This window comes from Leiobunum rupestre, chromosome 10, assembly GCF_980474605.1.
Source record: "Leiobunum rupestre chromosome 10, qqLeiRupe1.1.hap1, whole genome shotgun sequence".
In the NCBI taxonomy this organism is placed as follows: Eukaryota; Metazoa; Arthropoda; class Arachnida; order Opiliones; family Sclerosomatidae; genus Leiobunum; species Leiobunum rupestre.
In genome coordinates, this window is record NC_143393.1 from 46,853,128 (window position 1) to 46,877,297 (window position 24,170).

General features: G+C 35.7%; 1 protein-coding gene across 1 annotated transcript in view; it reads right to left on the bottom strand.

Annotated features, from left to right (window-relative positions):
- Positions 1 to 19,006, bottom strand: part of LOC149926065 (sushi, von Willebrand factor type A, EGF and pentraxin domain-containing protein 1-like) — a 99,129-nt gene extending 80,123 nt beyond the window's left edge. The window contains exons 1-7 of the mRNA XM_090161855.1: positions 18,693 to 19,006; positions 9,594 to 9,860; positions 6,180 to 6,269; positions 5,167 to 5,370; positions 3,660 to 3,857; positions 1,980 to 2,162; positions 105 to 284 (exon numbers count right to left, since the gene is read on the bottom strand). Of these exons, the coding sequence (XP_090017981.1) occupies positions 105 to 284; positions 1,980 to 2,162; positions 3,660 to 3,857; positions 5,167 to 5,370; positions 6,180 to 6,269; positions 9,594 to 9,860; positions 18,693 to 18,750 (1,180 nt within the window). The 5' untranslated portion in view covers positions 18,751 to 19,006. The remainder of the gene's footprint in view (positions 1 to 104; positions 285 to 1,979; positions 2,163 to 3,659; positions 3,858 to 5,166; positions 5,371 to 6,179; positions 6,270 to 9,593; positions 9,861 to 18,692) is intronic.
- Positions 19,007 to 24,170: the final 5,164 nt, after the last annotated feature.

A 24,170-nucleotide genomic window follows, 5' to 3' on the forward strand; every position in this document is an offset into this window, starting at 1 on the left:
TACGAGTCATCCGAGTTATATACAATTGTACAATGTAAGCCTAATTTTGGCTACTGCTGTTGGACCACTTACGAGCAAAACGCATACTTATCCCAACTACTTACGGTAACAAGTGGGTACCGGAGCCGTCCATTTGCCGTCGTTCTGGCAAATTAAGTCACTGACTCCGCTGAGTCTGTATCCGGAATTGCACTGAAAACTGCACCGTGACGTCGGTGGAGCGTTGGTGCAAGCACCGCTCCCTACACCATTGAGGGGGCTTCCAATGTTCGGGCAGGTATTAACTGGAATGGTGATAATTGGCATACGAACAGAAAGCAAACAAAGCCATTGTGGGGACACTCGGGACTTTTGATAATAGACCGTGGCATGCGCAGTTGTGGCGGGAAAACGTGAAAAGTGTTTTTCATGCAAGACGAGCTGTAGCATGCGCTTGATTGTTTGTAAGCGAGATAAAAATACTTAAGTCTACAACACTGAAGATATAATAATTGGTAAATGTTGCCATTTTACGCGTGAACCACGTGCGATTTAATATAATTTAGAGTTTAATTAATTTAAATTACGTTAGTTAATTAATTAACGTAGAGGTAAATACCAGATGGGTTCGGCAACGTAGAGGGGTTTCAAACATTCAAAAACCGCGAAAAATATTAATATCATTTTCATTACGAATTTTTTTGAGCTGCTTTTTTATTGAGAGTGTTTACGTAAAACAACAAAACAATTTGTAATAAATAAAGTATTGATTCCTATTATAGCAAAAAATTAATCTAGTATTAATAAAAAGTACTAAACGCGAACCTTAAATGGGCGCCATCTAGTATTAATTAAAAGTACTAAACGCGAACCTTAAATAGGCGCCATCTAGTATTAATTAAAAGTACTAAACGCGAACCTTAAATGGGCGCCATCTAGTATTAATTAAAAGTACTAAACGCGAGCCTCAAAAGACTTCGCTCTAAATGTTTGTTTGGCTATTTCCAATAGGTCTGTTACACCCAAATCGACCTCGAAAGTATTTTGGAAATACCATGGTTAAAGAAACACGGAAAATTGAAAAGCTTATAAAATATATAAAATAATATCAGAAGAATACCACACTGGTTCAAAAGAGGTCGTTGTCCGATTGTCGGTATTGTGTGCGACTTCGGGTATTACATGTAGGTCCGATTGGTTGAAATTTAAAAATTTTAAAGACTTCTTACATTGACTAAATAACTGTCGTACTATAATAACGGTTATATTATTTACCTTAAATTCTTAAAATGTATTTTTGTACCAACATTTATAATCTTGGTATCTCATTGGTTCCCAAAAACTGACGTCATGAAATATAAATAAATCCATTCTTGCAAATTTCAAAACCAAATCTCTATTCTAGTTCGTAAAGGTGATGATAAAAATTTTTCCCTTTTCATAAAAACTTGTTGAAGTTAACGGTAGACGCGTTTAGGTTTGAAATTCGAAAATATCTAACTTCTGAAATGGAGCCAGTGTTTATAATAGTTATTTTTATCTACCGATTCAATAATTCATAATATTTTTTTCCAAAAGTAAGCGTAATTTACACTTTTGAAAGCATTTCAATTTTCAATAGGCCTTGGCTGGTCCGTCGAGAAAAATTGGGTGGACCGTCGGCGATTTTCAGGGCTTCCTCCAAATAGGAGCAGTTTGCGGAGAGTTGTCAGTCCGTCCGTACTTAACGGTTTACTTTGTCATTGGCGAAACAGAGTATCATTAGAAAAATTGCATTGGGTGAATAGGAAGGGTCATACTTATGGCTATTATGTTACTTATGATTAAAGAATTATAAATTCGCTAGCTGACTTGGGCCTAAGGTGGTGCCTAGGGTATTAGCTTAGCTGATTATTATTTAAATGTCCATGGTATTTTATAACGCCTTTCAATAGTTCCATTCATTTAAGTTTGGTCGTACATGTAATACCTTTCCGATGGTATATAATGAAATGACTTACCCTGACAAACGGGAGCGGGGCTGTTCCAAGTACCTTGACCAGTGCACTGCAGTTGATTGACTCCGATGAGAGTGAAGCCCGGACGACACGAGAAGGAGCAACTACTTCCGGGAATGGCGTTTCCGCATTGTCCTTGCGTGAAGCCGTTCTGAAGCGAGTTGTCTATGTTTGGGCAGTTGACGCCTGCGGACGATGTTAGACAGTCAGCGACTTTCAATCAAGTGCTGTTCACGAATTGCGTCATGCCAAAAACTTAATTTTTCGACAACCCACCATCCCCCCATAAAGATTAAATTTATGAAATTTCTTCCAAAGTTAAAACTATTTATCGTTTTTCCGAAGGGTCCGATATTAGCCAATTTTACGTACGGGATTTTGAATCTCAAAATGGTTTCCGAAATAGGCCTTTCTGTAAAGTAACATTGGACTTATTGTTTCGATGTTGCTGCCGCGTCACGGGTGACGTATCGATGACGTTTTACTAAGAAAAACCCCGGACATAAGAGTAAATTCGACGAGGCAGCCTGTTTTTAAGCATAAATTGAACTGAACTTGTACGTATTTCGTGACGAATGAGCTGCATAAAAAATAGTTTAGCAAGAATAGCTTATTTTATTGAAAGGCCTTATTTTAGAGCACGATTTTCGTGATCGTTTCTGCTTTTTTAGGCTGATTTTGACATTTTGAAATTGATTGATTACCTACATTGTTAGCGAACCCTCCCCTGTAACACTTAAAACGTGTGCACAAACTACTAGTTCTTCCTTACTACGTTATGTAACGTAATTTGTGAACGGCTTTTTATAAGAGAAACCTTATTTCTCTTACGAGAAAGCAATTTAAATACGATGCTAATTTAAATGATTTAAATGTCGAGATCGATGGCTATTTGAATTTTAGTTTTAGCGGTGTCTCTAGAAATGAATCAGTGAAGTTTGGTGGTGCAGGTGGCATTGCAAATCAAAATTGTCTTCCCCATTGGCTGGGAAAAGGTAAGAGCCTTAAGGGGCGTGGTTTTTCTCCAGTAAAACCCGAAGTAAACGGGCTTCTGCTTTCATATTCTCAGTTAAAGCAACTGTCGGCTCTATCATTGCCACCTGTATTTTGAAATGGCCACCGTTATTAGAGATGGCCATGAATCTATATCCGATTCTTCGAAAAAAGCGACTTTACTGGAGAGCGTGGGGCCATCTATTAAAGGCCAAGGAAACTAAAATTTAAAATATCCAAATGGTACCGTCGTCAGTAAGCCATTGCAGAGAATTATATTTAGACCTCTTATACTCTATTAAGTCAACTTTAACCTAAATTATATATCCCATATAAAATATATTGTTTAAAATCACCGTAATTTATGTTACTGATCAATTTACAAACGAGCCAATCAACGCGAGGGGTACCTATAAGTACCCGCCTTTTGGGTCAAAATATATCTTAACTATCTTGTTTTTATTTCGACGCTAGCGACATCTGTCTAAAAAAGAGCTACTTCACGTCGAGCCGACACTTGCTTTAAGGCTCATTCATTCTTGGCGTCATTTAAGAAACCTTTTTTTTTCACGGGAAGTTTTAAAGATTGAATTAAACGTTGAGCCAAAACATCTCGAACCACAGTTGACATTTTACGGTTCAACTTATTATTTCAAAATAATTACATTTAGCGATAATGGAAGAACTTACTTTGACAGACGCCCAAACTGGAAGGGCTCCATTGTCCGAAATTCGAATTGGAGCTCGTGACGCAGCGGACGACGTTACTGCCGACCACTCTGGTGTTCCCGGTGCACGTTAAGAAGCACTGTTGGTCGTTGGTCGCGTTGATGCAGTTGCCGCTGAGTTGGCCATTAGCGGGGGCGTTTATCGATGGACATACTTTCACTAGAGAACGTAATAGAAGCGAAACGATAAGCGAAATAAATTCGTTGTTCTTCTGACTATAGTAGATCCACGGTCCCGGCACACAGTAAAACCCAGTTAATGAGAGTGTCACTTCAGCAAGAAAGGTCTAGCTTCCGCCAATACTCTCTCGAGGTGCGAGTTAGCATTGGCACAAGCTAGTCCTTTCATGCTGAGGTTAAACTCACGGCAAGTCGCTTTGATTACCAGTTTTGACCAATGAAGATATAGAGGAACTTGCCAAGCTTAGTCAACAGTTCAACACTCGCGCTAGTTTTGGTAAATGCACACTCGCACTACTCTTGTTAAGTTAACACTCGAACTAGTCTTGTTAAGTTAACACTCGAACTAGTCTTGTTAAGTTAACACTCGAACTAGTCTTGTTAAGTTAACACTCGAACTAGTCTTATTAAGTTAACACTCGAACTAGTCTTGTTAAGTTAACACTCGAACTAGTTTTGTTAAGTTAACACTCGAACTAGTCTTGTTAAGTTAACACTCGAACTAGTCTTGTTAAGTTAACACTCGAACTAGTCTTGTTAAGTTAACACTCGAACTAGTCTTATTAAGTTAACACTCGAACTAGTCTTGTTAAGTTAACACTCGAACTAGTTTTGTTAAGTTAACACTCGAACTAGTCTTGTTAAGTTAACACTCGAACTAGTCTTGTTAAGTTAACACTCGAACTAGTTTTGTTAAGTTAACACTCGAACTAGTTTGTTAAGTTAACACTCGAACTAGTTTTGTTAAGTTAACACTCGAACTAGTTTTGTTAAGTTAACACTCGAACTAGTCTTGTTAAGTTAACACTCGAACTAGTCTTGTTAAGTTAACACTCGAACTAGTCTTGTTAAGTTAACACTCGAACTAGTTTTGTTAAGTTAACACTTGCAATAGTCTTGTTAAGTTAACACTCGAACTAGTCTTGTTAAGTTAACACTCGAACTAGTTTTGTTAAGTTAACACTCGAACTAGTCTTGTTAAGTTAACACTCGAACTAGTCTTGTTAAGTTAACACTCGAACTAGTCTTGTTAAGTTAACACTTGCAATAGTCTTGTTAAGTTAACACTCGAACTAGTCTTGTTAAGTTAACCCTCGAACTAGTTTTGTTAAGTTAACACTTGCAATAGTCTTGTTAAGTTAACACTCGAACTAGTCTTGTTAAGTTAACACTCGAACTAGTTTTGTTAAGTTAACACTCGAACTAGTCTTGTTAAGTTAACACTCCCAATAGTCTTGGTAATTTAACTCATATTTTAGTGTCGGTAAGCGACACTAGCGAACACTTACTTAAGCAGTTGGGAATGGCTCCGGCCCAGTATCCTTCACGTTGGTTCGGATCGTCAGTGCAGGTCAGTCGGAACTGTCCATTTCCGGTGGTGGTGTAGTAATTTTCCCGACAAGTGAAGTAACACGTTGTGCCGATGGGATTTGCCGGACACGATCCTGTAACTCCTTGGCTGCCCTGCAATTCAAGCGCTGGGCAGTTTTTCGCTGCCAAACCGAATAAACGTAAGTAAGATGTGACGACTTATAATAGAAATAAACCTTAATTTCTAGGATTAAAGGACCCTTCTACACCTGGTAAAGTTGATTCCTAGCGAAGCGTTTAGGACATTTATCCAACAGATCTTTGAGGAAAATTTCCAACTTTCCAAATTATTTTCGAATTGAGATCTCAGTTTCTATAGGTTGGTAAATATATACTATAAACTATAATTACATTCTTTAAAGGGGTTTTCCCCCGAGTTCTTCGGTTTCCCCTTTCCATAAAAACTTGTAGATGTTATTGTTAATAGTTAGTGTAGGGAGCTGTTGGCTCGCGTGGCACGAAGGGCTTGTCACCTCCCTCCTACGCGTCGTAACCCGGCCACCTGTTGAAAGGCATTATAAGTCGCTTGATGACTTGGGCCTAAGGTGGTGCCAAGGGTATAAGCCTAGCTGATTATTATTATTATATTCGAAATAATTAGGTCAATGCACCGAAAAGCTGCTCTAGCGAGAAAAATATGCGACTTAAAAACCAATTATCACGCACCGGTCCTATACGACCCACACGCCTGCTGCACGCGCTCACACGGGACGAAATGTCTAGTCATTCTAGAAATCGTTCCCATTTAAAATTTACTATGTGAAACTGGCAAACTTACGCGAATAATAATTATAAACCTATGGTAATACTTTTAAAAAGTAACTATATGACCGATTAATTGTTTTCTTTAGGCACGTATGTCTAAAAAAACGCGCGTAATTATCTCCTAAAAGATATACTTTTGGTAAGATTGTATTAGAGATCTACTTACAAGATTGCTGGGCGAGTTTGAACATTTTGGGCTCTGCTCTCGTTAAAGCTGCCTTGTGCAAATAACCGGAACTGACGTAGTAATCGATGTCTGCGGGATAATCATGCAAAATAGTCTGTTATATTTGCTGCCGTGAAGATAATGCAGATTGAAACCGAAACGGAAATAATATTTTTTAGGAGCATTGAACGTGTTTTTTATTTTAATTAGGACTTTAGTTAACTTTTGAGCTTTTGGAAAGTTTCGGTAAAATTAACTTTAGAGAATTCAGGTTTAACACTAATAATGTAAGGTGGGCATATATATAATTTAGTAATGAATCGCCATCTAGTGTTTGAAACATGAACCACCTGTCTATTTTACCTTAAATTTAAACTATGAAGCTTGTAGAACCAAGAAGTTATTTAGGTTTCTAAGAACGCAGAACGGTAACATTGACTCCCGCTACTTGACCTTTCAGAATGGTCACGCACGGATCGCCATCGGCTACAATATGTAAGAATGATTCGAGTTCAAAGGTCGAATTTTTTAAAACGTATTATACTTACTATGAAATGTATAAAACTACATTTCTATATGTAAAATATTTTTTTAAAGTATTGAATAATTATCACAAATAATGAACATTTTAAGATTAGAACATTAAAAATATTTAAATATTGAAACGTAATTTAGTACAGGGCCTCATTTCACCCCTTCAGTCATTGTCTCAAAGAGCAAATATTATTGTATTGTGGATAAATTTGATATATATTTAGCTATTAGTGTATTTTATTTAAAAAAATTATTATAACCCATATATGTACATGTTCTCTAGTAACGAAACCCCATTTGCTTTTTACGACTAGTGTTTCTAGAAGACTAGAAACCATTGTTGAAAGTTTGTTTAATTTGTTTAGCCAAAATATTTTCTGCACAATTTTTCTAAAAAGAAATCTGGACCTAAATTAAACTTATTTGAGCGGGAAATTCAAATTACATATAATTTTAATTTTTCCTTTTTCACTTCCACCTAGGAGCAACAAACACAAGGAGACCGCAGCTAGCCTTTAAACACGCTAACGAAGGGTTGTGTACGAATTTCATTGGACGAGCGTCACGAGCCTTTACGATGAACGTTTTACCATGGAGGAAGCACGTGACTGATACTGCGTTCCGTCAATAGGAGCGGACATCTCCATAGAAGAGGAGGGGTTCAAAAATCAAGTGGCTCTGCCGAACGGCGGAGACACGAACTTAGTCTAAGCGGACGAATTTCGTGAAAATTGTTTTTTCTTCCTAATGCTTTTCCTACGGGAATTTGTTTTCCTAACTGTGTTGCAATTCGGAGACTTTTTAATAATATTAGTGTTTGTACTCAACTTTGAATTTTTCATATGATTTTTAGTAAGTTTCCAGGTTTTATTTAAAACTACTTTCATAATTTTCCCTTAATTATTTCGCTCGTAATCTACTTTTAAAATCGACGAAAATTTTAAGGCGAGGAAATGAATTCCCCGCCTTTGGGACCTATATTTGTGCTAGGCCTCGGTATTGCGCAATGACTTTTAAATTCCAAACATTAAACAGTATTAGTCACGTGCTTCCTCCATGGTTTTACGGACGGGGGGAGGACAATTTCCGAATTTTCCCCTTCCGACTGCAGCAGGCGCTAAAGCGTCTAGCCAATGAAAAACGTACACAAGAAAATCCACGACTTTTGACGGGTTGCGTTCTCCTTGTGTGGGGTGTTGTGTTTGTTGCTCCTAGCTTCCACCAGGAGACATGTCTCCTGCTTCCACTTAAATGTTTTTTATATGATAAAGACATGATTTAAATTATTTACTGATTAGACGACTACTTTCAAATACTTTTCTAGTAAGAATAAGGTACAGTAAAGCCTAGTTCCCACTTAGCGAAAAAAACAATTTTCGCGGTGAAAATTGACGCTCGCGAATAAAATTTGCGATTTTTTTCAAATTCGCCGCTAAAGTCGCGTCTCCGCGGTATCTAGCGAATGTTCTACTTTTTGACGTCCACACCTTGGCGATAAAAAGCTTCAGCCAATCAGAAAACGCGTTCCCTCGATCTATTCCGCTCCCGTCGGTCACTTATTAAGCCTAGGTCTTTAGAAAAGGGGCTCAGCCAACTTGACCAAGATACTGAAGTAAAGGTAATTATCTCACGAATAGAATTGTCTATTTATTAAAATTATCAACAGGAACATCCATTTGGTTCGTTTTCAACTGATGATTTATGTTAGGCCTAAAACATTACTAAAAACCCGCACGAGTTGTTTTCAGCGTTTTTAAATTTTCGCGCTAAAGTGAGAACCGCTTCCCCAGCGACCGAAAAAACGCGTCTTTTTTCATTGTGCGAAACTTTTATTTGTCTTGAAAATTCGCCAAGTGGGAACTAGCCTTTAGTAAAACAATGTATAAATTAAAATAATGTAATTTTAGATGAAACTAGCCTAGGCTAACTAGAAAACATGATAGCTGTTATATTGACTCTTATTCAATAATGATTTAAAATTCGTCGTCAAGTCACCGGTACACATTTTCTATTGCTTAATTTTTTTTTCGAATATGCAAGTATAATATGTACAATTTTGATTATTATTTTGATACAGTAGAAGTTATAGGATAAATATTGGACGATACTAACAAATGCAAAGTTTTAAAAGGTGTACATCTCATAAAATTTTAAATATGAATAGAATTTTGTTATAATATAAGAAATGTAATCTATTACTAGGAGTGGAATATTCCAACCAAGCTACCCTGTTCCTACGCCACTGAGTACATATTCTAAATACAATACGTCTTAGACAAGTATCATTAAAAACTATTGACCACCTGGGCAATTCAACAACCAAGATATTCTATTTTAGCACCCTCCAGATGGCACTACTATCCGGGTATTATTCTAAAAAATGTAAGATAAAATGGTCACAAGATTTATCTCATTCAAGGTTCTTAGAGACCTAAATACGTGGTTGGTTGAACTCGTTCTCAATTCACGCAAGCGCAGTGTTTTACTCGTCATCTAATATCATAAAAAGAAAGGTTTACGTTTCTCCCATTCCTACGAAACCTAAATTGTATCGCTTTCGAAAAACCACCGTAGATGGCGCCACAGCTGAAGTGCCATCTATGATCAGTTAAAAGAAACGTAGGGGTGTGCAAAATATTTATTTACATCAAATAATTCGATCGAATACCAAGTCGAATATTCGATTCGTCGAATAGAATATACTTTGGAAATGGTCGATTTGATATTTGACGTGGCTAGGAGAAAAAAAATATTTTTAATATTCGATTCGACCTCCAAAAAATGGTATTTGCGCGGCTCAATTTCCTTTTCACCCGTTTATGCCAGACGTAAATACTCTGCTTTCTAGAAAGTTGCGTAGATGGCGCCACTTATTATTACCTTCGCATTGCGGCACTCTTCCCGTCCATTGAACGATGTATTCATTGTTCTCGATGTCCCAAACTGTGCCACACGTCAACCATCCTCTGACACGACTTCCTCGGCACTGCAACGAACAGTTCCCGCCCGGAATCGTCTCTTCGCAGGCGACAAAGTGACTCGTCTCATTCTGGTGCCTGTTTCCTTTCCAGTGAAATCGCAAAAGCAGTTTCGGGCACCGCCGAGAATCGACTTCGTTGTGAATCACGGTACCGCTGTTGGATGGAACTGAAGTGGAAAGTACAAGAGATAATATAAAGTAACGTGGCCTTCTTGTTTAAATGGCTACCTTCAACTAACAAAATGTTTTTGATCACTTAAAACAATAAAATCTCCATTTAAAAAAGCATGGGATTTTCATTTTTAGGGTAAATTTGTAACAAATTTTGGGTAAAATAAGGAAAAAATCTTATTTTGGTTGTAAGTGGTCAAAAACATTTTCGGTTGCCATGGCAAATCGAATGGGTAGTGCAACGTTTCCTTTTGGGAAATTTCATATCTCATATAGGTCTACATTACGGCCGACTTTGAACTAAATCGGCAATAAACACCTCGGGTACTCTCCTTGTAAGCTTCATTTAGCTTTCCCACCAAAGAGCCTATGAATTCCTCCATAGCCTTTAACAAGTTAGCCGGGCATAGCGCTTTCGCCTATTCTAAAAACCAAGGCCGGCCCAAACAAGACTAGAGCAATAAGGATATGAGGCGAGGGACGAAAAATGGCAAAAGAATCCGTCTTTAGATTCCGTCAAGGACAAAACATGGAGGAAGCACCGCCAAAATTTGTCCTTGAGGGAATAGAAACAAGACGTCCCACGTTTAGAGGCTCTCTTAAAACTTTGAAAACACGGGCTGGCCGGAGGGCTACCTATCCTTCTAACATATAGGATCCTTGACTAGAATCTAGATATTGCTACTTTCACACGATAATGTGAGCGTCGCCATTTTGTACAAGCCACGACTGTTACGGTTGTTTATAAATGGGCAATATATTTTCCATACAGGCCAGGATTACCCAATAGGCCGACTAGGCCTGGGCGTAGGGCACCAAGCCTAGAAGGGGCACCAAGAGGTTTCGAAAAAAATTAAAAGTACAAAAATTCAATTTACTTTCAGAAAAAAAATATTCCGGATTAATTTTAGTAAATGCGTCCACATTTTCCGATACCATGTAAAGCAATCATTGATTAAATCATGAAAATATACGCAAAGCCTACATTGAAATTGTATTTTCCATCCATTTGTCAATGAAAGGGGGCACCAAAATTAGCTTGGGCCCAGGGCCCTGTTTCCATACAGTAAACCACTCACATAGAGCGGTAGGTTATCAGCGAAACTTGTTAACACTTTTCGTACCCAACGTCTTGTTTTCGAGGTGTGAAATTAACAAGTTGGCCTAAAGGTCATGTACAATATTTGGATAAAAAAGTCGGTTTTTACTCTAAAAAATGTGACAACAACACCAACGCTCTTCGGACTATATTGATTCACGCCTCGAAAACCAGTTGGCCCGTTAAGATTAATGTTTCATGAGCTTGCGTAGGGCCTTCCACTCTTTGCGAAAGGGTTACTCTATGTACACTATTAACGTAGGCTATCTTAGCGATATTCAAAACATCGACCATCTGATTGAACAATTAAAACATTCTAAATTAATATAACAAGTAATTCATAATCATTATTGAGATACACAAACATCGGTGTCGACCCGAGGCCTTAGACACCAGCACACACACAATAACTGATTAATCAGGGTGAGATATGTGTAACGGCCACGCCAACGGGGGGATACGTGGGGACAGGGGTGGGGACACCCGTGGCGGAAGTATCCCGACCACCCGTTGGCGGATTGGTAGTCGTCCTCACACGGCCTTCCACAAACTCTGCCTCCCGTACGCCTGGGATTACAGGAGTGAGCCACTACTCCCGGCCAGTAATTCATAATCAAATAGCGGTTTTATTAATCACAATATGCAAAGATAAACTATAAGATACTATAAATTAGATTGATAGAATCATTAGATTGAATATAAATATTATGAATCTTTCTAAGGAGATCGATGAGCCTCCTAAAAGGCTTACTATTGCTTAATTAGTTATGTCTAACTCGGCATTCGTGCGAATTCCGTTCTAGGTTTTAGTGAGTGATTAAGTAACGGGAATACGAAGCTTTATTTTGTTTAGGAAAAATATTGGTACCGTAGGGCCCGCGAAGAAAAATAAAGTACAAGATCTTTTATACATAATTTCGTATTAACTTTAATAGTAATAATAATCAGCTAGGCTAATACCCAATGCACCACCTTAGATAGAGCTCGGGGAATCGGATAAATTAACCACCAAAATTTCAATTAATCATAAAAAAATTCGATTAACTGTTTATTTATGGATATTATTTACGACTATTATACGATTTAATATGCAACAAATAAGTTTTTTTCGGATAATTTTCGGATATGGATATTAAAGAAATAAACAGAAAATTCCTTATCCGAACGCCTAGCCCTAACGTCACTAGCTATAGCAAAAGTAAATAGGGGGAGAAAGTCTGGCACTTGGGTCCAACCGCACGACGTCTTATTTGAGGGGTAAAATTTTTGGGCTTCGGAAATGACTTCCCCCTCGCCTCTTTACAGGGACACAAAGGTATCGGTTGTACTCCGCCACGATGAAAAATAGTTCTCTATAAAATACGTGAATATTAAACTTTTGCTTTCGATAATTTGGTTAGTTTAGTTCCTAAATAAAGTAGATATATGATAGAAATTAAAATGGGACATTTTAAAAATAATAACACGACTTTTGAAAAGAAATAAACCGTAACTAGAATAACACTCACTTAAAACGTGGAGAGCGTGGCGCCATCTAAGAGCAGAGATCGGGACTAATTGGTATATCTACGATGTTAAGGCCTAACAATTTGCAAGTTTAACTGAAATAATAGATATAGCTACGAGCTTTTTATGTTTATTTTACAATTGATATAGTAATTATTAATTAAAATCAACCGTTATCAAATGAAATAATGGTTAGCATTTGACAGAGAGACTATTTGAAATCGCGAGGCGGTGACGTGGTTGCCAGGGAATAAAATTCAAAATTTTCATCTTGAGCGCGGACCGGAATACCACAAATGCACTACTTCGCGCGTAATGTGCTATCCTTATTGGTTAGAAATGTCACGTGATCACTAGCTCTTTAAAAAGGGTGTCAAGCATGGTGGAAGGTAAAATCTGAAGTCAGTGATAGACTTTCTCCCCCTATTTACTTTTGGCTATAGATATTGAAGATAGAGAGCGCGCGCTCGACTCGATAAAGATTTTGATTTTTGAAGTCCACGTGCGAAATTCGCGTGCCAATAAAGTACTATAAAGCTCACGCTCGTGACCATAGATATAAGAAATGTATATAAAGGTCTAGATAAATTTCGGGGCGTCTAAGCCTATCATAAAATACGGAATTGACGCCTAGCAGACACCGAGGAAGGCACGTGACCAAGAGCGCGAGCTCTCTTAGCATTTTAATACTAAGTGCTTGACCTTTCCGCAGGCCGTAGTCTTTAGACACCATCTGTTGGTGACTTTTAGTATAATTTTTAAGCAGGAGACAATGACTTTGCGACGATAGCACGACTTTCTTACCGATAGATAGCGTCTTATAAGGATAGCCTGCAGAAATTACGCGTTTCTGCTAGCTGTCACCTCCGTATTCACTCCCTTTGAAATATTTTATCTAGACCTTTATATACGTTTCCTATATCTATGCTCGTGACGCGGATACAAACATTTTATAGTTTTAATTTTTTTATTGTTATGTTTCATGGAAACACCAATATTGGCAAACTTCGATCTTTTACTCTGTCTCCCAAAAAAGGTGAGAATAAGACAACAGGCGTTTTGAAAACCAACAGATAATTCAAAAGTCAGACAATAGGGAAATAGAGCCTCTCTTGATCCTGACATTGTAGATTTGCATAAGACTATAATTGAGTAATATTAAAATGATTCACGTGTGTTTAGCTGCACTTCGAAAATTGACGAAACCCTTCAAGGCCAACGGAAACATTTAGGTTTATGATTAAAATGATCCTTCTACTGCAGTACTCCCGAATGAAGTAAATCCTGACCTTGTCTATCGCTATCAGTCGTCCTCACTACCGGGTTCGGTTCAAGGGCACAAGACTAATTTCTAGGGCTTTGTGAGTAGTAATTTTAGCCTTTTAGGCAATCGAGTTGGTATTGAGAACCAAATATTTTTACATCGAGTATTCGAGTCGAGAAATATTGAAGTAGAGTCGAGTAATCGAGTACTTGATTAAGGGGAAACTTTCTCTTATTCGAGTCGAGTAACTAAAAAAATCTCGAATAATATTTGTAACGAGTCGGGTTATGGAGTACTTGATTAGGAGCTGGTTTTATTCAAGTGATTATGAAATTGAATTTAAAAGGAGTATAAAGTAACTTTCAATGCTGAAAAGTATTCCTTTAATTTAAATGAAACACAGTTTCCACAACTTTGTAAGTACCGGTTATTGCCCCCCCCCCCCCCAAGTTGCAAAAACCCCTCTTCGAACTTTAAAGCAATGAGGATAGAAAAAACAAATACTCGACCAGTTTAGAGAGCAGCTTATTCGAGTAATCGGGTACCCGAATATGCAATTTTTAGGTAATCTGTAATCGACGAGTATTCTCCAATTATTTATTCGAGGTCGAGTATTCGGCCTATCGATGATGTTCAAGTACTCGCACAGCCCTACTAATTACCTTAAAGAGATAATGTCAGCTTGGACTCTAGTACAGGTTAACGGTAATAGTAAGTGTCGGGAGCTGTCGGCTCGCGTGGCATGAAGGGCTTGCCACCAACCTCCTACGCCTTGTAACCCGGCCTAAGGTGGTGCCTTGGGTATTAGCTTAGCTGATTATTATTTCGAATTTGTGATTTAGGGTAAATCATAAGATATATTTTGATGTCCAGAATTCTAAAATATATATGTTATGGCACTTAAAACAAATATTTAGTTATGAAAATTATAATTTTACCCATTGTTGACGTCATAAATTGTTGCGGAGATAAAAAATTTAGAATATTTCCTACCTAATAGGCGCTTAAATAAATCATCCTCCCAGGAAATCGCCAAGAAGTAATATTTACGAGAGCCAGGACCCGCAAGGTATCGTTTATATAGTGCTTGTGGAAATAATGGAAACGTTTCACATGTAAACAGAACGTCGTTTTTTTGCCAAGCCTTATTATGTCAAAAAAGCTTCCTGGTTAAAAAGGAATGCTTCTTGTTGCCGTAAAGGTGAAACATTTTCATTATTTTAACAAGCACTATATAAACTTGCCGGTCCTGGCTCTCGGAAATATTACTTCTTGGTGATTTCCTGGGGTAATTATTTATTGAAGCGCCTATTCCTACCGTTCTAGTTTTTGTTAGGATTAAATACGTCTATACGTAATACAATTATATGATTTTATTAAAGGTAGAAATTCTATTCCGATGTTGTATTAGTGTCCTATATAAGGGTTAAAATTATTTTTGAAAATCCCAAAGTTAGGTTTAAGATATTAAGCTCGCGAAATTTTTTTCCTAATTTTTTATCTCTGATTTCCCGTTAAAGGCCTAGGATTTCTTCTGCCTGTTTTTCTTTAAGTTTTCTTCCCGCCGCGCAAATATCCTGGTGGTGGGCCAGCCGCAGAACACGTTGGCCTACCACCAGGATATTTGCGCGGCGGGAAGAAAACTTAAGGAAAAACAGACAGAAGAAATCCTAGGCCTTTAAGCATTCTCTCTCGGCTCGCTCTAGTGGCAACCAATACAAACACTCTCTACACGCAAATGACATCAATAATAGGTTAAGAACATATGCAGGGAAGCCTACCCATCCATTTAAAAACTTCAATTTGCTAGTGAATATTTATTTTTAAAGTAAAATCGTCATTACTATTATTATTATTATCAATAACTAGTTATATAGCTCATGTAAAAATCTAATACACCAAGAAAATTCTGACACTATCTCTTTAAGTACATTTACTCTGTTTCAAAAGAACCTCTGCTGTAAACTACAAAAGCTAGTTTTAACTTAATTCACAAAATTGAGCCGATTTAGTATGGCGTGTGATCGTAGCAATCTGTTTTGGAGATTTTAGTCCTATAAATCGGTTAAACATTAGTTAGTTATTTTAACTCGCGTTAGCCCGTGCTTCAGGATCTTCAAATAAAATTTTCTCAAAACTAACACTTTGGCGTTGCACTAAGGTATCACGGCGATATGTATAAGGATAATTTTGGCAGTGGACCAACACCCTTATCAAACTTTAATTATAGTATAATGGTTTGGTTCAGAAAACAATTGGTTTTGGTGTTTAGAAGACGCTTACCACAATAATTTTTTAATTTTCTTTGAAATTTCTATTTTATAAATTACTCTATCACGGTAAGAACTAATTAATCTCGGGTACTTCGTTTTCCATGTATTTTAAAGGTACGTGGTACGATAGGACACACGAACACAAAATTGTTTGGTTGGATACAATTTTAGCCGATATGATGTTTGGGTTATTTCATAAAACCACTTTTTACGGTTATCGGGTTAGTTCGAGAATTATGCAAAGCTAACCTAACCAAATTTAAAATTGATTTACTTGTTGAAATGAAACATAAACGTAAAATTAACGTTAATTAGGAAGTTATTATTGGCGAAAAAATTTCATTATATTTACTAACTACAGAATGGCATGAAGATAAATTTTATTTTCAAATTTTGCAAATTGTCTGAAACTGGGACTAAGCTTTTTGATTTATCTTATTTGATTACTTTAAGTTGCCATAATTAAATATCAGTAGTTACAATATATCTAGGTAGAATTTCAAGTTACTCTACCGCCGCTGACAGGAAAAATTATCTTAGGTTAGAATAGCTAACTTCTACTATAGAGTGTTGTCGTCTGAAACCTTGCGACGTCACCATTGTAATTTGCCTATTGATAAAAAACGGTAAATGTCATGGCGGCCACTATTAACACTACAGCTGTGACGTTACAAAGTTTCAAAATCGTATAAGACGACAACACTCTATTCGAGAATTATGCTCAATATTAAATACATAAGAATTAGTTAAAAACGTTGTACAAAGGGTTAATATGTTTCGAACATTTAATAATTTATGTAAAAAAGTAATATTTAAATAAAAAAGCACTGCTTCCATTTCTAGATTAGTTGCTGATATGAATCACTATTTAGCAGAAGACAGTTTCTAGAATGCTAAGTAGCAGTTCAAAATCTGGCGATGCCGCCCAGACTTGGTGGGATTGCCTTGTTTAGGTAGCATCATTTTGTACATTTCGTGCATTTTCGCGACTACAGCGTTTTCGCGGTTTTTCTTTTTGGGGACATATACGTTAAGTCCCTATATAAAAATGATTTCAGTTTTACGAAATAAAGTACTCTTTAATATTTAAATTATCGGCCATAAGAACTTCGTACGCCCATTTTATTTGTCCATAAATTGTTTGACACTCGAAAAGATGGATATTGAAAGATCTATGATAATAATACCAACGGGAAACGCAAACAAATATTAATCTTATTATTTTGACGGGTGCGGTGGAACTCAAAATTCGAAATAACTTTTCAAATAAATTATTCCTACCAATCGATATATCGATCTACGATGGACCGGGGTAATAAGTCAAGACTTTGCGTTTCTGGCATTGTATACACCCATTAGAGTTCTCGGTAATGGGAAAATATTTTAACAAGGCTGCAACATATAAATATAAATTTTGTTCATGGTCTATAAAAATCTTATATAAATGCTTTGTGTTCTAAAATGAGAAATCGTCGGTTTAGCACACATAAATCCAGCAGCTAAAGGAATTTTCCGCTAGGAGGCTCTATGGTAACTGAAAAGGTTAATTAATAAAATGTTTCTAACAACAAACATTAAATAAAATGAAAATTTAAATTTTTTAAGAAAAGTGCTCTAAGCGATGAAAATAAATACTTAAACTAATTTAATAATAAATAATACTTAAAACTATGAACAATATTGGGAAAATAAACATTTCTAAAAGAACTTATTATATATTAACGGAATACTCATGAGTGTATTTAATTAAGATTTAATAAAATAAAAAAATAATACATTATTCGAGGGGCAGGTCACTTCCTTGATTAACGGCGCACCCCTCAAAAGATTAAATCCGATTTAATCGTGATTATTTTGATTAAATTCAATTTAATCACGATTAAGTTGATTAAATCACGTTTAATCATGATTAGAATTATTAAATCTGATTTAATCATGAATAAATGATTAAAATGATTAAATCTGTTTAAAACGATTAAATCCTGATTAAAAAATTATATCGTGATTACTATGATTAAATCGTACTTTAGTTTTGATTTTAATGATAAATTCTCGATTCGACAGATTATATTGATTAAATCGTGATTAAAATGATTAAATCTAATTAAAATGATTAAATCTAATTAAAAAGATTAGATCATGATTGGAATGATTAAATCTCGTTTAAATGATTAAATCCTGATTAAAAAGATTAGATCATGATTAGAATGATTAAATCTCGTTTAAATCGTGATTATTTTTTCTAATCTTGATTAGATTTTTTAATCTTGATTACCCTGGTTTAATCACGATTACCCTGATTTAATCATTTTACTATGATTAAGACGCACCCAAAATGGAAGTGACCTGCCCCTCGACATTATTTAACAACGTAATACGTTAAAACAAAGTTGGACAAAACGTTTCGAGTCCAATGTATTAAGTTGTTAAATAATGTATTATTTTTTGATTTTATTAAATCTTAATTAAATACAATCATGAGAATTCCGTTAATATATAATAAGTTATATTACTGTTACCACCATAAAAAATATCAGTGCTTCTATTCTAAACATTTGAATAATTTAAATCATTTTTGGAAAAAAAAATTTCAAAAGTAGCGCGATTAAAAATTTAAAAATAATTTTGAGAAACTAAATATTTCAAAAGTAAATTCATAAGCAACAAGAAACAAAAAAATACATACCTATTTGAATTAAAATCGAGATCCAGATAAACCAGTACCAAAGTTTACGCGGTAACATGTTTTTTATTAATTTACGACTAAATTTCAAAAAATATATAAATTAAATTAATTAAGCAGTTCTTCGTATCATTTTTTAAAATAATTCCGACGGCGCCTGATCCTAAAATGCGCCGAGTTTCGAAGTGGACGATACGTACTTTAGAAAAGCGAGGGTCAACGCGTAAAAGTATTTAGACCTTAACCCTATTTCGCTTTCATCGATTGAACAGAATTCCAAAAAGTGATGATAATTTCGAAAGTAACACACGCGTTAGAAATCGACGCTGTTTGTAATTTTTCGAACCGGCGATGCGAGAGAACAAAAATACATATTTGTTCAGCTTAAAAAAATTGTTGCCTGAATCCACAAACATCCACTGGCGAAATGTTATCAGTCTGTAAAGTCGTATTTTTGGCGGCTATTATACGGGTGAAATATATAAAAAATAAATGTAAAATACATAAAATGGGCTATAATTTCGCAGAAGTGAATTTCGACTCTTTCGAGGAAATGGCTCGCGTGTAAAATACAACGACGTCAATTGAAATGGGAGCTATGCACAAAAGGCGTCTCATCGTGGAAAATAACCGAGAGGTTCACCGCAACTTCGAAACGACGTGTTGAACGCGGACGTGATGGACTTCCATATGTCACTAGGTTTAACAGAAGCTAGGGTTGATTGGCATGATTTCTACCGTCAGATTTAACCAGATTGCTGGTAGTGCTCGTATTTCGATTAATTTTTATCCATGAATAAAATAAGCTCGGCGATATTTAAATAATATTTATTTAAATAACCAATAGTTGAATGAAAATTGTAAAATATTTAAATAATCGAAAGTGAATAAGCCTATTATTTAAATAAAACAAACAATTATTTAAATAAAACAAACAATTATTTAAATAAAACAAACAATTATTTAAATAAAACAAACAATTATTTAAATAAAACAAACAATTATTTAAATAAAACAAACAATTATTTAAATAAAACAAACAATTATTTAAATAAACAAACAATTATTTAAATAAAACAAACAATTATTTAAATAAACAAACAATTATTTAAATAAAACAAACAATTATTTAAATAAAACAAACAATTATTTAAATAAAACAAACAATTATTTAAATAAAACAAACAATTATTTAAATAAAACAAACAATTATTTAAATAAAACAAACAATTATTTAAATAAAACAAACAATTATTTGAATAAATGCCACTTTTATTCAAATAAACGCTTGTTTGCGTAAAAAAACATTATTAAATAAGTTAAAATGATATTCTTTTTACCAACGTTTTTTAAATAAATCGTAAAAATTTGTGGATAATGAATAAACAATTCCGAACACTAATTGCTCGGAATTACGTTAAAAATAAGTCCTTCATGTAGAACGTTTTTTTTAAATAGTTTCTAACTAATTTTCGATTATATCCTAGAGACAGCCTAGTTTCATAAACTACTAGGATTCTTAATCTCTCTGTTTGGATGACCTCTCTCTGCCCTTCAATGTTGTTCAGTTTCGCTTTTAACCTTCGTTATTATCCACCTTCACAATGAGCGCGATCTTAAAACGTCGAAAAATGGTTCCGTACATCCTGTCCATCGCATGCCGCTGTTGTCCACTTTTTGACACACGGAAGCGGTGTTTTTCATCATTTGCTAACGTTTTATTTAGCAGGCTTGCTATACAATAGTTGGCGGAATGTAATATTCAAGTTATAATTATGTTTACGATTTTAGGAAGTTAGCTGTTCATTTCCTTTGTTTACCGTTTCGCGCCGAACTTAGTCTCGCAACAACATGTTTGTGATTATTATAGTTATTGAACAATATTTTCATCGCATCTAGTAATACGTTATAGATAGATTAAGCCCCTTATAGATAGATTAAGTTCTCTTGAGATAAATTAAGCTCTCTATAGATATATTAAGCTCTCTATAGATAAATTAAGCTATCTATAGATAAATTAAGCTTTCTATAGATAAATTAAGCTTTCTATAGATTGAACCCTCTATAGATATATTAAGCTCTCTATAGATAGATTTAGCCCTCTATAGATAAATTAAGCTTTCTATAGATATATTAAGCTATATAGATAAATTAAGCTTTCTATAGATAGATTAAACCATCTATAGATAAATTAAGCTTTCTTTAGATATATTAAGCTTTCTATAGATAGTTTACACCCTAGTATATAGTTATATAGATATTTACCTGTTCGATAAACAGATAAAGCCCTACTTTATGATAATTAAGCCGGTATTATAGAGATATTTAGGCGTACGTTTGATAGATTGAGCACTAGTGCGTAGAGAATAAGCCGGTATTACAGAGATAAAGACCGTCGTCGTAGGTATTTTAAACCCTAGTGCGATTAACCCTTACGATAGATCGATTTAGCCTTACTATATGGAGATTACGCCGGTATTATAGCGATATCAGGGGGTACGATTGAGGCAGCTTTTAATGAGGCAGTATGTTTCGTTTGTACCTAGTTACAGTTGGAAAACTACCATTTAATTAGGTGGATTTTTAATGAGGCAGTATGTTTCGTTTGTACCTAGTTACAGTTGGAAAACTACCATTTAATTAGGTGGATTTTTAATGAGGCAGTATGTTTCGTTTGTACCTAGTTACAGTTGGAAAACTACCATTTAATTAGGTGGATTTTTAATGAGGCAGTATGTTTCGTTTGTACCTAGTTACAGTTGGAAAACTACCATTTAATTAGGTGGATTTTTAATGAGGCAGTATGTTTCGTTTGTACCTAGTTACAGTTGGAAAACTACCATTTAATTAGGTGGATTTTGTATATAGCTAAATTGTAGCTCGGTAGGAATAGCCCAAAATCAGTAACTACAATCTGCTAGGTAAAAGAGAATGCAACTAATAAATATCAAAAAAAAATGTACAAATTGAACTGTCCTCGCAGCAAGAAGAGCCGGGTTCGATCCCAGCTTGTGGCACTGGGTGAAAACTCGGATCAACTCCTTCCGCGTTGAGTTTGCAGGTTCTCTCCCAACTGGTTAAAGGGGTTTTCCCCCGAGCTCTTCGGTTTCCCCTTCCATAAAAAACTTGCCGGGGTTAACGGTAATAGTTAGTGTAGGGAGTTGTTGGCTCACGTGGCACGAAGGGCTTGCCACCACCCTCCTACGCGTTGTAACCCGGACACCTTAATTAAAGGCTTTAAAAGTCGCTTGATGACTTAGGTTGTGCCTTGGGTATTAGCCTAGCTGATTATTATTATTATTATTTTTATTATTATTATTATTTACTTTTTAAAACCTTATTTTCCCGATGTAATAGTTTTTGGAAGTCGCTATACAGGATGTCTCAGGGTGATTGGCAAGGGCATTGTTCTCAAAAACCATTAAATCTAGAGTTCTGAAATTTTCAGTGTATATTTATTCGCAAGGGAACTTTTTAATTTGTAAAGTTCAGAAAAATCAGTAGAGATTTCGTAGTTTCCTAAAAATTATTTTTTTTACCGATAGGCGTCAGACAAAACGTTTCAGTTGTAGAGCGTACACTCGAACCTACAAATAAAATTTGCTCCATCGAAAAAGGTCAATTGTGATATTACGTCATGAACCAAACCAAGCTTTTGCCGAGCCATTTCTAAATTAAGTTTCAAGCTTAACACTACACAGTGTAGCAAATAATAAGTTTTTTATTCAAACAAACAATTAGATATTAAAGACCTAATAGAAAAATCCAAACATTTTTTTTGGCCAATTTTAATGCTTTGTCAGAAAATATTTTTTTCTGTAGTATTGAAAGTTACGTCTTCCGTATTTAAAATCACTCTGACAAGTTATTAATTTAAGTTAAATATGGCTTGTTATTCTTTGGAACAGGGCGCGTTTATGCTAGAGCATAAGTTAATTAATTACTAGCTTAATTAATTAACTTATGGCTAGAGTTATTTCTTGGTGAAAGCTAGGAGCAACAAACACAAGGAGAACGCAGCTAGCCTTTAAACACGCTAACGAAGGGTTGTGTACGAATTTCATTGGACGAGCGTCAAGAGCCTTTACGCTGAACGTTTTACGGGCGGGGGGGAAGACAATTTCCGAATTTTCGCTTTGGCGTTCTTTTTAAGAGCGCATCCAAATCAAATGTCTTTAAGGTTAAAATGTGAAGAATATTATAAAATATATAAGCTATCGATATGGAAAAAATTACATTTCTCCATTATAACCAAAAAAAAATAATATATTTAACCAGTTTTACATATCAGTATAGCGTTTAGGAGCCTTTACGTTCTCTAATAAATTTCTATGTTGGTTTCTTGGCCGTCAAGGAATTCCGAGTATTTTTGGTATTTGCTCGTCGTTGACCTTGTTGTTGGTTTATGCATAAACCCGTCGTGGAATCGCCTAGTCGCCTGTTATTAGCGGTAAGTGAGCGGTCGATATCTTGAACTGGATTCCTTTGAGGGTTTGCTGGGTTCTGATTATTGGTTGCAGCTTGTACTGGCTGACATCTTGCTCTTGTGGCAGTTTAAAATCGTCGTACTTGTTGGTATACATATCTCCAGAAGAAAATAGGGGAAGTACGTATCTGTAGCTTTGAGCTGTAGAAGGCGTCGTGTGACCCACGAAAACACCTTTTTACGCATAATTAACCAAAATGAAAAAGTAGTTCCACTTTTGTTTTGTTTCAACACGGCGATAAACGACGAGAGTAAAGACGCCTTAGCTCATTTAGCAGATAATGAAAAGGACAATATGTTACGATTGTTCAATTTGATAAAAATTTATTATTTAAACGATGTATTCATCCGCGATTTCCCGCCAAACCGTTCTGGCGCGAAAATTCGTGAAAAGTGACGCCTTTCCAATGCTGACTAGAAGCGTACTTCCCCCTATTTTCTTCTGATATCTCGCGGTAATGCGAGTTGGTTTGGGATTTTAATGGGTTTTAATATAAAGCAGTTTCTATGGAGAATTTTAAGATCAATGTTGCTGATCGATCCTTCTGAGTGCTTGACGTTAATAGGATTTGGCTCAAATGTAGGGTCAAATATGTTTCTTCGGATCAGTTTGGGAAGGACGTGATCGGAATTTTTAATTTAATGTTTGAGGTCAGCTTGTGACTCCATTATGGATTCTTTCAGTTGTTCCGAATTCTTACTTCAAGATCATGTGATGGAGTTGATGATATCGTCGGAAGGCTGGGTATGATGTGTCTGTTAAAGAAGAGAAAGGCTGTCGTTTTACCGGTAGTTGTGTTGGTAGTTGCGCGGAAGTTAAGAAGGTATTTAGGTAAAGTCAGTTTCCACCTGGGATATTCCATCCAAAAGCTAAAATTGGCATTTGGCGCTCTATAAGTCCTTTGGCCTGTGGTCATCTTGGTAATAATAATAAAAATCAGCTTGGCTAATACCCAAGGCACCAGCTTAGGCCCAAGTCATCTAACGACTCATAA